Source organism: Chlorocebus sabaeus, chromosome 1 (assembly GCF_047675955.1).
Source record: "Chlorocebus sabaeus isolate Y175 chromosome 1, mChlSab1.0.hap1, whole genome shotgun sequence".
Lineage (NCBI taxonomy): Eukaryota > Metazoa > Chordata > Mammalia > Primates > Cercopithecidae > Chlorocebus > Chlorocebus sabaeus.
The window spans coordinates 4,359,471-4,373,946 of NC_132904.1; the positions used below are offsets into that span (position 1 = coordinate 4,359,471).

Genomic DNA, 14,476 nt, shown 5'->3' on the forward strand with positions numbered 1-14,476 from the left:
GGTCTGAGGCTTGTCTAGAAGGGCCCCAGCCTCAGCTGCCCCCATAGCCAGTGGGCAGGCATGTTTGGGAGGGTGGGGAGACTCGGGAAGGGCAGGCCCCGCCGGGCCGCAGTCGAATGTGAGCATGAGACCTGGTGAACGTGGGACTGTGCAGTAGAGGTATGATTTCTCAGGAGAACATACAGACGTGGACTTTAAATGCCTGGTCTTTATATATTAAATTAACTTCAAAAGTTAACATGCACTGAGCCTACCAAACAGAGGTTGTCTTGGGCTGGATGCTATTCATGGTCAGCCTCCACCCTCAGAGCGGAGCAGCGGAACCCGCATGGCTGGCCATCAGTGTGTCATTGCCAGGCCTGGTGGTGCAGCTGGTGCCCTCAGACCTCAGGGCCCACTGGGCTCACCCCCAGCCCTGCCCCCAGCCACAGTACTCCAGGGACCAGTAGTAGAAGACTTTTCATGCCAGGCTCCTGGGTCCAAGGATTGTGTGCTGCCAGCTTGCAGATGACTGCGGTGGAGCCCTGGGCCTCTCCGAGCCTCCTGTGCCCATCTGTATGGTAGCGGCACTGGCTGCAGTTTCCACCCTACAGCGGCCATGACCTCAAACATAAGTCAGATCCCATCACTGCCCTCATAGGCACCGCCCAGCCCTGCCCATGGCACCTATCACCAAGTTCAAAGTCTCCACTCAGCCGGAGCCCTGCATGAGTCAGCTCTAGCCACCTCTCCTGCGTCTCCTGTCACCTCCCCACCCCTCTTTTCCTGGAGCCTGTCCAGCAGCTGCTGCCTCGGCCTCTGCACCTGCTGGCCCCTCTGGTGTGTGCTTCTGGCTCCGCATTGCTCAGGTCCCAAGGGGCCTCCCTGCACAGCGTAGTCACCCTCAGTCAGTCACACTCCCTGCTGGATTTTCATCAGCAATCCCTTTTCTGAAGTTGTCTGGTTCCACGGTTGATTTTCGGGTTCAGCATTGGACTTCCTTTGTGAGGATGTCATGTGGGAGGGAAGGCGCTGTATCCTTGTTCTTCACCTTTCTCGTCCTAATGCTTGACACACACTGGGAGTTCATTTTTTATTTTTTTGTATATATGTATATTTTTAGTAGAGACTGGGTTTCACTCTGTTGGCCAGGCTGATCTTGAACTCCTGGCCTCAAGTGATCCGCCCACCTCGGCCTCCCAAAGTGCTAGAATTACAGGTGTGAGCCACTGCAACTGGTCTAATTTTTATCTATTTTTTTGAGACAGGGTTTTTCTCTCTTGCCCAGGCTGGAGTGAGTGATGCAATCATAGCTCACTGCAGCCTCGACCTCCTGGGCTCAAGCGATTCTCCTACCTCAGTCTCTCGAGTAGCTGGGGCCACAGGTGCTCGCCACCATGCCCAGCTATTTTTTTTTTTTATTATTTCTTGTAGAGACAGAGTCTTGCTATGTTGCCCAGGCTGGTCTCAAACTCCTGGGCTCAAGCAGTCCTCCTGCCTGGGTGTCTCAAAGTGCTGGGATTACAGGCATGAGCCATTGCACTCGGCCTACAGTAGGAGTTCAATAAATGTTTCTTGAATGTTCCATACATGCTTATGAGGTCTGGCCTTCAGACTTGGCATTAAAGCACCCTGAGATCTTGGTCAAGAGCCTGTTTCCTCATCTATCAGGTGTGGCTGAAAGTCCCCACCTGTGCCCTCCCAGGCTCTGGGAGGACCCATGGAGACAACAGGGCAGAGGGAGGGGGTTCCCGTGGTGCCGATCCTGGGTACCATTCTCGCTGGGCCCTCCCTACAGGATCGAGAATGTGGGGCCCAAGCTTTAGGAGGATGCCCCGACCAAGGTGGCAAGGCGCTGTGCTGAGGAGAGCCAGCACAAGGGGGCGCCCGAGGCCTGCTGCAGGTCGGAAGAGGCTCTGTCTTGTCCTGGAGGTGAAGGGAAGGTGGACCACGCCGAGGGCCACACAACGACAATGTCCCCATTCCCAAGTGCCGACTGCTTTGCTGATATTTTGGTGTTAAATACGTTCTTTTATGAAGTGATAGTGATTATAGGTGGTGGTTCTAAAAACATGTCCCCACTTGCCCAGATGAAAACATTGGCAACCCAAGGTCAGTCTCAAAAGGTTTTGGAGAAATTTGGGGTCCATGAAATCCTAAATACTAGTCTGTTGGGTTGTGGGATCAGAGGTCGAGATATGGGGTTCTTGGAAGAGCCTGCTGAGAAAATGTGACCACAATCCCTCATCCCAACACACACACACACACACACACAGGAATATGTGGCACATGTGTGCATATACACAAGCACACGAAAACACACCAGCACATATGCATACACACACCAGCACATATGCACGTACACACACCAGCACATATGCACACATGCCAGCACATATGCGCATACCAGCACATATGCACCTACACACACCAGCACATATGCACACACACCAACACATATGCGCATATCAGCACATATGCACACACACACCCCAGCACATATGCACACACACACACCAGTACATATGCACACACACCAGCATATGTGCACAAACACGAGCACATATGTGCACACATCAGCACATATGCACACACACACCAGCACATATGCACACACACACCAGAACATATGCACACACACACCAGAACATATGCACACACACACCAGCACATATACATATACACACCAGCACATATGCACACACACCAGCACATATGCACACACACCAGCACATATGCACACACACCCCAGCACATACGCATAGGCACACACACACCAGCACATATGCACACACACACACAAGCACATATGCACACACACACCAGCACATATGCACACACACCCCAGCACATATGCACACACACCAGCACATACGCATATGCATACACACACACTAGCACATATGCACACACACACACCAGCACATATGCACACACACCAGCACATATGCACACACACCAGCACATATACATATACAGACACCGGCAAAGGCAAACAGGCGTGTGAACCCTGGGGTGATGCACACTGACATGGTTTGGCTCTGTGTCCCACCCACATCTCATGTCAGATTGTAATCCCCATGTGTTGTGGGTGGGAGCTGGTGGGAGGTGGTTGAATCATGGGGCGCATTTCCCCCATGCTGTTCTCATGAGAGTGGGTGAGTTCTCAGGACATGTGATGGTCAGAAAGTGTGGCACGTTCCAACTCGCTCTCTCCTGCTCCAGCATTGTGAAGACATGCTTGCATCCCCTTTGCTCTCTGCTATGATCGTTAAGTTTCCTGAGACCTCTCAGTCATGCCTCCTATCAAGCATGCAAAAGTGTGAGTCAATTAAACCTCTTTTCTTCGTAAATTATTCAGTCTCAGGTTGTTCTCTTTATTTATATTTTTTTGAGATGGAGTCTCACTCTGTCACCCAGGTTGGAGTGTGATGGCACGATCTCAGTTCACTGCAGCCTTTGCCTCCCAGGTTCAAGTGATTCTCCTGCCTCAGCCTCTCCAGTAGCTGAGATGACAGGTGTGCACCACCATGCCCAGCTAATTTTTGTCTAACTTTTTTTTCAGTAGAGACAGGATTTCGCCATGTTGGCCAGGCTGGTCTTGAACTCCTCCAGCAATCCACCCCCCTTGTCCTCCCAAAGTGCTGGGATTATAGGTGTGAGCCACCGCACCCGGCCTCAGGTAGTTCTTTATAGCAGGGTGAGAATGGATAATACATACACAAACCATGCAAACACATAAACACAAGCATTCACAAGCACACACACACTGCATACACACGTGCATGCACACATAGACATACACACATGCATATATGCACACGTGTCCACGTGCACACACACCTGCACCCATATGCACATACAAGCAAATACAAATGCATACACACGTGATGCACACAAACATGTAAACACACAGGCACATGCACACGAGCAAATGTGAACAGGAGTGCACATGATACATGCAAAACAAATGCAAATGAATAGGCACACACGTGTGCATGCACAAATGCACACACGCAGAGAGAGACAAAGTCCCAAAAACATTTAGAGCCATGCACAGGCCGGCACCAAAGGAAAGAGACGCCTGTCAGTCAGTGCTGAGTTTGCAGGGCCCACTGGACTCTGGGGACGGCCTGTGAGTTTCCCAGGCGGACGTCAGGCAGACAGCATTCAAGTGGGAAAAGTGTCGTATATTCAAATTTATTTAGATGAATGTCCAGCCACAGTCTTCTGTGGATTTGTGTACATTCACTTTTTTAAAAAACGGTTTCCATAAAAGGATTTTTGGTAATCGCCTAATTTTTAATACAGTATTTATATACAAAACCCATTTCAAACTACTTACTGTACAAGAGAAAAGAGAAGCATCAGATTGCATGATTTTAGCAAATAATGGAAATCTATGACACCTATGAACTTTGATCACAGTTGGCAGATTAAAGGGAATGTCAACATCACATCAATGACGTGTTCGAGACAAATATATTTCTGTTTTTCCTCTTGGCCTTTGCTAAAATGATGTTTCTCTCGGTGCTCGAGAAATTTCAGAGAGTTGTTTAGTATCATTGCTGCAAATTTAGATCACTCATATCATTTATGAGACTTGGTTTATACACTTTTAAAATAATTGTCCAACAGTGACATTCCTGTGAGTAAAAATATAGAGAAGTGTTACCAAAATAGAAGGCTTTATTAATAAAATTCTTTGGTAGTAACAGTATTTTAAATTCCTCTCAACGCTATTCGCTTAACAAACTCCCTCCACCTTTAAGCTGCAGAAAAAATATCCTCAATCTACCATATAATTGATACTTGAAAAAAAAACCCCATAAATATTCTAAAGCTTCCAGGGGACCCCTGGAAGCCCTAAGACTTCTTGAAACCCTGACACCATCTGTTTTAACGCTTCTGAGGTCCTGTCTCTCTGCCCATTTTCTGGTCAACTGGTTTTGTCCCATAAGGAAGACGACCAACTGTGAGGTCAGCTTGGTGTGAGGGGGCAGGTGTGTGGCTGACAGCGGGGAGTCTGCCAGGGATGCCAAGGGTGCTGGTTCCTGCTTAACCAGGGACACCTGTGCCCCCTTCTCGCTTTCCAGGAATAACTGGGATGCTCCCACGCCCCCTGTGCGGTTCGGGGATGGGGCACCTTCTCTCTCAGCCGCTGAACTGATGGGAGGAAAAGGCAATGGAAAGTCTAACTTTTCTGAAACAGGCAGGTGACACCTTTTGGAACCAGAATCAATCATTATTTTTGGTTGGGGTTTCCATTTTCCCTGAAGCATCGCACCAGCTTTTGCCCGATGCCTCGGCTTACCATTTTGCATCTATCTTAAGGAATTAGGAGGATTCAGAGGAGGGTTTCTAGGGGCCTCTGCTCACTTTTCACTGCTAGGGAGACTCAAGATTGCAAGCATTCTTTCTGCAAAGCATCTGCCTTTGTTACCTTATTGCCCTATTACCAGCCATCGTTTTGATTCATCTTGAATACTACAGATTAAAAACAATCCCCTGCATAATGGCTTTGTGCAAAAACAAGGGAAAGAAAACAGAAAGAAGAAAGGAAAATGTCCTATCGGAAAGTGGTCCTCCATGTTTGCAGAAAACCCAGGACCCACCGGGCCCTGGTGGGAGCGGGAAACCGCCTGCCCCTGGGAGAGGGTGCCCGTCAGTTGGGATGCCCGGCTGGCCTGCCCAGCCCCGCTGGCATAGCTACAGGACGCCCCCGTGGTAGGTATGGCTGGGGGCCGGGCTGCTGAGGCTGTCTGGGCAGGCTTTGGGGTTGTGGTGGTTGCACGGCGGTTCGTCCTTCTGCCGCTCCTTCTCCATCCAGGTTTCCAGCAGCTGCTGCTTGTCTTGCTCCTCCCGCATGAACAGCTCCACCATGAGCACCTTCTCCTTGTGGATCTGCTGGCTGATGTCCTTGGGGATGTCCGGGATGACCCAGTCCACGAAGTCGCTCATGAACATGACCAGGTTCTGGAAGGAGGAGAGGCAGTGCGTGGCGGCGGGGAGGATGACGCCTGGGGAAGTGCTCCCGAGCTCTCTGCCTGGCCCCTACCTGGTGGAGCGCCGCCCCATGACCTCCTGGCCTGTTGACCTCCCTGGGCCTCAGTCCCCAGAAGGTATAAAGGAGGCACAGAACCACCCGGCAGGCCTTTGGGAAATGTTGGCCGACTTTCTCGAACGCATGTGAACTCAGTAATTGGGAAAATCACCTGAGTCATTCTGAATTCCTCGACCAGGAGACTCAGGAAGTGACCTGATGGGTCACTCATCACCAAATCTAACAAGCATCGAGGCTTTGGGGAAAAGCATGAAACTGGAAATAGCCACATATGGATCAAACTTTTAGTTTGCAAAGCCTCCCAGGGCCCCCCTGAACATCTACCACCTCCGTGGAGACATTTCTGGTGGATAGAAGGCAACACAAGTCAGTTTTTATGGAAAAATGGAATCTTGTCGTTTGCTGAACGTCTGTCCAGCGAGCATGTGTGAGCACCCCGGGCTGAGCAGGTTCCCGCCATGGGCGGTGTTGGTGCCCCCTGGATTGGTGTCTTGTCCTGGCTGGCGTTCCCAGTCCCCAGCTGTGGCTGGGACCGGCTGCTCATGCTCGCAGCTGCAGAACATATGCCCCCTCCCATCTCCCTCTTCCCAGCCTGGTCAGCCCAAAGCAGTGACCGGCCCATCTAGGGGTGGCCTTGCCTCCAGGTAAGGCCAGGTCTGGGGTGCCATGCATGCTCCGGGGCTCCCTTGGGATAAGGCTGGGCTGTCTCTGGCCGAGACCCCTCCTTGCTGGGCTCTCAGGCTCTGGCCTGCGGAACCCAGCCCCACACACCTTTTACACCGCTTGCTGTGAAAAGCTGATGGATGAGGCCGCTGAGCTTAGAGGAGTGGAAGGGCCTGCCCTGTGACAGAGCTGGGACTTGAACTCAGTCCTGGGGATTCCAGAATCAGAGCCCTCGGCCCACTGCCTTCCTAGCATTGACTTAATCAAGGCTAGAGGGACACCAGTGAGCAGAACCTTGGCAGTGCCCATAGCCCAGGGGCCCCCTCTCTGGGACCTCAGCTGCTGGTGCATAGCTGGCACCCTAGCAGGGGTTCCTGTTCCACTGGGAGTCCCTCTGGCCTCAGAGAGTTGGCCCAGACCCTACCCCAGAGGCTGGGCCAGCTGGGGCTGGGTCCCCTGGCTGTTGGCTGTGGCTGGGGTCATCTGAGAACCCACTGCCCTTCTGTCTGTCCTGGTTCTGCCTGCTACCACAGACACAGTATGAGAACAAGAGGGACAGAGGTAGAGTCCCCCTTCTCCATGTCTCTCTCTCTTTCTCTCTTTTTTCTTTCCCTTACTCACTCCTTCCTTCCTTCCTTCCTTCCTTCCTTCCTTCCTTCCTTCCTTCCTTCCTTCCTTCCTTCCTTCCTCTCACTTGGTTTCTTGCTTTCTTTCCTCTTTCTTTCTCTCTCTTCCTTCCTTTCTTCTCTCTTTTTCTCTCCTTTCTTTTGAGATGGAGTTTCACTCTCGTTGCTCAGGCTGGAGTGCAATGGTATGATCTCAGCTCACGGCAACCTCTGCCTCCTGGGTTCCTGTGATTCTCCTGCCTCAGCCTCCCAAGTAGCTGGGATTACAGGCACCCACCACCATGCCTGGCTAATTTTTGTATTTTTAGTAGAGACAGGGTTTTACCATGTTGGCCAGGCAGATCTCAAACTCCTGACCTCAGGTGATCTGCCCGGCTCGGCCTCCTGAAATGTTGAGATTACAGGTGTGAGCCACCGTGCCTGGCCCCTGTCTCTTTCAATAAAGACACTTCTACTGGATTAAACCCACCAGCGAGTCAGAACCCTTCTGCAGGCACTCATCCGGACCCTCTCTTTGCCTTCCTCTCTCATGAGGTTGTCTTGGGCCCTGTTGGTGCAGGGGGCCTGGGGTCGGCCAGGTCCCCTCCTCGGGTGTCCCAGAGCAAGTTCTCCAGGCCTCTGGAGGAGTCTCTGAACCCCCGGCTTTAGCAGCTTGTGCCTTCCAGACTGTGGGCACGGGGTGGTCCCTTAGTGCCCCCATCCTCAAACCGGAAACAAAGAGGGACGCACCATACCTGGAAGACGATGACGAATGCCAGCCGGGCTGCCAGGACGGCCCAGAAGTCCTTGGAGATGTCATACTTGTTTTCCGACCACGGTGGCTCTCGGTAGTCTTTGTACCTACAAAAGACAGTGGTGGAGTCGAGGGTGGGACTTCGGCGGGGCTCAGGCTCTGGCTGGAGCCAGGCAGCTCGAGGGACGCCTGGGAGAGGCTCAGCTTGGTGTGCAGCTGCCTCCGGGAGGACAGCCCTCTCTTGGACGAGCAGCCCGCGGCCCCGCACCCAGGGAGTGTCTCTCCACAGTGGAGGGGGGTGGTCAGGACCCCCCACGGGCCAGGCAGGACCTGAGGGGCTTCGTGTAAAACATATGTGGCAGGAAATATCCCCCGGGCCCAGCCGTGGGCTCACAGAATCAAGGGCAGGGACCATGTGGTCCAGGAGATTCCAAACTTTTAAAAGCAGTGGAGCCTCTGCTCCCAAAAGAAGTCTCACTGGATACTCCAGTAGGGTCCCAAGAGTGCAGAGCCTACTTGGTTGAAGTCGGGCGGGGGCAGGGGGTTCCCTAAGCTTGAACTCCCTGAACCTCACCCCAACCCTCACGCTCCACAGAGCTCCAGGATGGGTTCCATGAAACACAGTTTGAAAACCACCTCTGCAGTCTATCCCCTCTTTGAGGGAAACTACTGAAGAAAAGCCCTGAGCACCTCATCAGCCAGGAGGGGTGGCTCGTGCCTGTAACCTCAGCACTGTAATCTCAGGCTGAGGAGTCAGAGATCAGTCTGGGCAACACAGTAAAACCCTGTCTCTGCAAAAAAAATACAAAAATTAGCCGGGCATGGCAGCGCACGCCGGCTTTCCCAGCTACTCGGGAGGCTGAGGTGGGAGGATCACCTGAGCCCGGGAGGTTGCAGTGAGTTTTTGATCACGCCACTGCTTTTCAGCCTGGCCGCAAAGTGAGACCCTGTCTCTAAAAAAAAGCCAACCAAACAACAACCAAAACACCCAGCAAAACAATACCCTGAACATTTTATCAAAGTCACTTAAACAGCTTATCAAACATTTGCGAAAGAATGAAGCTAAGCATTCCATTGGTGCAGGCAGAGGCCTGTGAGGCAGCCAGCCCGGCCCGGCCCGCCCTGCCCTGCCCGGGTCTGGGGCTGCTTTCCCTCCTCCAGGGTTGCTGCTTGGTCCTCACCGCCTTATCTCGAGAGAACGCGAGCTGCCCCCGGTTCTCGTTACCAGCTTTAGATGTAGCTGACTGATCTCCTGCTTGGAGAGTCAAGATCACTCACACCCCCTGCCCCGCCAAGGTCCTGCCACTGACCATGGATATGCTTGGAGCCTTAGGAAGGAGACTCGCCCCATTCATGACCACTACCCATGCTCCAGTTCTCCCCAGCCCCTTCCTCTTTGAGAGACCCCGAGACGCCCAGGGTCTGTGGGCTCAGGGTGAGGTCTCTGCCTAGGGCCTCCCTCCCTCCATGGCTCCCTGAATCTGGGGGATGCCACACATCAGCTGGAACTTCGCTCGAATGGAGCTGACGTCCCCACCCTTCATTGGAAAAGCTTCCCAAAGCTGGACAGAAAACGCCCCCACGAGGGGCAGGGTTTCCAGGGGCTCAGCTGCAGTTTGTGCCCCTGCTGGTCACTAAAAGCTGAGGTCAGTCGGGGAGACCAGGGGAAGGTCCACCTGGATTTGCAGGCACAGCCCTGGCCTGGACCCACATCCCTGGTGCTCACCCACTCCAACTGCCACCTTGCTGTGTGTCCCCTAGGCAATCACTTGACCTCTCTGGGCCTCAGTCTGGGCATTCCCTCACTTACTTACGTCACAAGCATTTATTGACCAACTACTATGTGCCAGACCCCACTCCAGGGATGGAGAATTCAGGGGGGTGCACAACAGATAGGGCCCTTGCCACGGAGCTTGATTTCTGGAGGGAGCTGGATGGGAGTCTCCGAGGGCCTATTTGGCACTGAGCTGTCAACCCCTGAGATAGGATTGGGCTGGGCCACGGCTGTGGTGCCAGCTGCTGGGCCAGGCAGAAGTTGCACAACCTGCTTTCCCATGGGAACGAGCAGCCCTGTCCTCCCAGTGTCAGAAGCCACATGCACCAGCTCATTCCTCTTTATTCTGTGCTCAAGGCTTTGCCTGCTAGCATCTGTCTCCTCTTCTTCAAGTCATAGCACCCCAGTTTTCCTTAGGACCCCCCAGTTCTCTGTGACCTCTCACCCTGGCACATGACCCAGGCCAAGCCAAGGAGAGCCCTCTTCCTCGTGGCAATAGTGGTTGGTTCAGGAATGGACATTTGACTCAAGATGAGGCAGTAAGACTCAGTCTCTGGATTTTTACTATTGACAAACAGAAAGTCTTCCCACAGGGACTGCAGAGCAGAGAGGATTTAAGCCAGGAGCTGCTGGGGATCCTTTCCACCAGCAAGAGAACAATGCTACGCAGAGGAAATCAAAGTGGAGCCTGATGGCAAACTGTAGCTCCTGGATCCAGCCATGCCTGAAGCTATCCTGGGCTTCTTAGTTATAGGAACTGGTAAATCACCTCTAATTTCCTCCCCTCAAGCATTTATTTATTTATTTATTTATTTATTTATTTATTTATTTAACTAATTATAGATAGAATCTCACTCTGTTGCCCAGGCTGGAGTGCAATGGTGCAATCATAGCTCACTGCAGCCTCAAATTCCTAGGCTCAATTGATCCTCCCACCTCAGCCTCCCAAGTAGCTAGAACTACAGGTGCGTGCCACAAGGTCCAGCTATTTAATTTTTTTTTTGTAGAGATGGGGTCTCACTATGTGGCTCAGGCTGGTCTCTGACTCCTCAGCTCAAGTGATCCTCCTGCCTGGCCCTCCCTAAGTGCTGGGATTACGGGTGTGAGCCACTGCACCAGGCTTTTTTTTTTTCTTCTTCTTTTTAAGCGAGTTTGCGTTGTTTCTTGACTTGCCCCTGATTTGAGCCCCGTCCAAACCCAGGCTCTCCCAGAAACCCCATAAACATGGCTTTTCAAAGAGGGGAGCAGAGAGCAGTACCTGCAGATCTGCACCTCGTAGCCCAGGTCCAGGGGGTCATTGGGGGCTGTGCCGTTCTGGAAGTCGCTGACGTTGAAGGAGGAGAGGGTGTGGTTGACGAAGCCATGCATGGTCCCGTTCTTACTGTACATGTAGAGGTACACCAGGCGCGGGATGAAGTCAGACGTGAAGGAGATCACGAAGGCCTGCACAGGGGATGTGACAGTGAGGGGGACCCCCAGCCTGGGCGTGGAAGGGCTGGCCACAACTGGGGTGACCCGTCCACGGCCACACTGGGCCCTGGCCATGTGACACTGCCCCTGGCGGGGACCATAGCTGCACAGCCTTGGCATGCTGGGTGAACGGATACAGGGTCATGGGTGCTACTCTCAGCCCCCTGGCAGCTGAAGGAGAGTGCCTGGGGGCCAGAACAGCGCACTCCTAGGAGAGAAGGCTCCAGGCAGACACTGGCTGGCTCTTGCTGACTGTGTGGCCTTGGGCAAATCACCCAATCTCTCTGTGCCTCCATTTTCTTCTTGTCAAAACAGGGCCTGCTAACACCCACACCATGTATGCACTGTGCCTCTGGGCTTGTTGGAGAAGGGAAGGAGGCAGGAAGGGAAAGTGCTTTGCAAGCTCTCAAGTCCTCACCCAGCTCATTCTATTATAGCACCAGCTCTGGCTGGTGCCCTTACAAGAGAGGAACCCAAGGCCCAACGGCTGCCTCTCACATGGCTGTGTGGCCTTGGGCAAATCACCTAACCTGTCTATGCCTCTGGCGTCTTCCCTGTCAGATGGGGCCATGACAGTCCCCGCCTCCAAGGGCTGTGTGCAGACTAGTGGGCTAGTGTATGGAAAGAGCTTAGAAGGATCTAGAACATTCTAGGTGCCTGGTGAATGTACCTGCTACTATCTTTTTTTTTTTTTTTAAGAGAGAGATATGGTCTCACTATGTTTCATTATGCTGGCCAGGCTGGTCTTGAATTCCTGGCCTCAAGCGATCCTCCCGCCTCGGCCTCCCAAAGTGCTGGGATTACAGGTGTGAGCCACCGCACTCAGCCTGCTGTTATTGTTGTTGCTGTTCTCCTCAGGAGATGCCCACCGTGCTCTGCAGCTGCTCACAGCGCCCGCTCGTTGCAGACAGGATGTACCTCTGTTCCCAGCTCCCCCAGCTCCAGCACAGCGTGGGCTCTGTCTCAGGACCCTGTGCTCCCTTGTCTGGGCGGGATAAGGAGCCATCCCGGTGTGCACACTCTGCCCGAAGTCTCCCTGTAGTCTGGAGGGAGCGTGTGCCTGGCAGAAGGGGTTGCCCGCCGGGAAAGGGCTCTGTCAGAGGGCTCTGAGGGGCCCTTCTCCGGGGCTGAGTGTCACCCTCTGCCTTCTGTGGGGACTGAGTCCCAGGGCCTGCTGAGACCCTGACTTGGCATTACGGCCCTGCAGGGGCATTGATCGTCAGCTCTGGGGAGCCACCCTGTGTCCGCCGTGGGCACGGTGTCAGCTTTTGGCGGGGAAGATTGGGCTCAGCTAGAGGGTGGAAGGGACGAGAGCCATGGGGCCCTGGCACAGCGGACTCCCCGTGGCTGCTTGGGGTTCTCATGTCTGGGATGCAGCCTTGGGCTTGAAGTATATGCTGGACACAGCTGGGCACAGCTAAACCCAGGGGGGATCCAGGCCACGGGCAGAGTCAGACAGATCCTGATGGGGAAGGCTGAGGGCCGGGCCATCCTAGCCTGCAGGTCTGGGGATGGGAGAGGCTGGAAGGGGCTGCCATGCTGGGGAGGAGGCTGAGGGGCCTGGAGCCCTGATTCTTAGCAGAGCCATGTGTGAGGCTGATGAGAGCGTCCTTCTTGCCCCATTTCAGCATCTCCCAAACCTTCTCTATAGAGCAGCCATACGTTTCAGATTAAGGAGAAAAACCAACTTTTTTCTTTAAATAAGAAAACAGAAAGATTGTCAATAAGGAATCTGTGTGTTTCTCTCCCTCTGTCTCTGTCTTCCCTCCTATCTCTGTCTCTGTCTCCCCTCCTATATCTGTCTGTTGTTTATTCTCAGTGGACTTAGGGGCCAAGGTGGGCATGGTAGAGAATTTTGCTCAAAGCTTGCAGAAAGGCTGGGCGCAGTGGCTCATGAATGTAATCCCAGCACTTTGGGAGGCCAAGGAGGGCGGATCACCTAAGGTCAGGAGTTCGAGACCAGCCTGGTCAACATGTCAAAACCCTGTCTCTACTAAAAATACAAAAGTTAGTCGGGCGTGGTGGTGGGCGCCTGTAATCCCAGCTACTTGGGAGACTGAGGCACGAGAATCGCTTGCACCTGGGAGGCAGAGGTTGTAGTGAGCTGAGATAATGCCGCTGCACTGCAGCCTGGACCACAGAGTGAGACTCTGACTCAAAAAAAATTAAACAAAAAACTTGCAGGAAAAGTTTGAAGAGAATTTTTTATGCCTCCCCAGAATGCACCCTCCCCACCCCATGCAGTCAAGGGTCATTTATAACTAGAAAATCCCGGCAGCCTGGGGCTGCACCGTGGCTGGGGTAGAAGACCCATGCCCAGCTTCTTCTCCAAGGGGCCCCCAGCCGCCTGGCAGTTCAGCCAGAACTTCCTTCCACCGAGGTCCCTGATGTCACTTACATTGATGATGACAGCAAGCTTCCCAATGCCTCTGAGGATATTGTACCAGATTCCTGGGGGAAGAAGAAGTCACGGTTTTAAAGAACTCTACACTCTCAGTCATTCCAGCCACCAGGCAGCAGCCCGAGCGGGTACCATCCTTGCAGGGGCCAGGTTTTCTCACAGCAGTCAGAGGCTTAAGGCAACCAAGAGTCATTTGCTCAGGTCCTGAGGAAGCCAGGTCAGTGCCAGGGCCTGGTGTGCACCAGGCCTTTCTGACAAGCTCACCAGCTTCTAAAAGAGGGGCTTAAAGACAGCTGCTCCCTCAGTGGTTCTGCACGATCTCCCCGTGCACCTGTGTAAATACTAGTTGGCTCAGATGAAACTTTTTTTATTTCTAAAGTGACTAAGATTCAATTGGGGTGCAGCTCCCAAAGCTCTGGCGGAGGATACTGTATTCAGGGCTAGGCCAGACATGGCTTTGCCGCTGAAGAACAGTGCCAGGGCCCCCGGCTGGTGGCACTCAGTCCACAGCAGTGCAGGTCGAACCGTTCCCCATCCGCACACCCCCTTGCTCCCTTTACTCCAAGACCCAGGGTTGCACCAAATCACAGATGAATGAGAGGATCACAACACAACGCCCGGGGCCATGCTGGCCTCTCCATTCGTCTTCCCAGCGGCCATGAGATCTAGCAGGGCCCAGGAAGGAGGCCCTCAATGGCCCAGGAAGCAGGGCCTCAGTGTTGCAATTCCTGGAAATGGTCCAGTGTCCCGGACTGACCCCTGGCTC

The 14,476-nt window shown here is 53.3% G+C and overlaps 1 protein-coding gene across 1 annotated transcript in view; it reads right to left on the bottom strand.

The window, feature by feature from the left end:
- Positions 1-5,570: 5,570 nt before the first annotated feature.
- Positions 5,571-14,476, bottom strand: part of ANO1 (anoctamin 1) — a 198,083-nt gene continuing 189,177 nt past the window's right edge. The window contains exons 25-28 of the mRNA XM_008017193.3: positions 13,708-13,760; positions 11,098-11,282; positions 8,067-8,172; positions 5,571-5,955 (exon numbers count right to left, since the gene is read on the bottom strand). Of these exons, the coding sequence (XP_008015384.3) occupies positions 5,689-5,955; positions 8,067-8,172; positions 11,098-11,282; positions 13,708-13,760 (611 nt within the window). The 3' untranslated portion in view covers positions 5,571-5,688. The remainder of the gene's footprint in view (positions 5,956-8,066; positions 8,173-11,097; positions 11,283-13,707; positions 13,761-14,476) is intronic.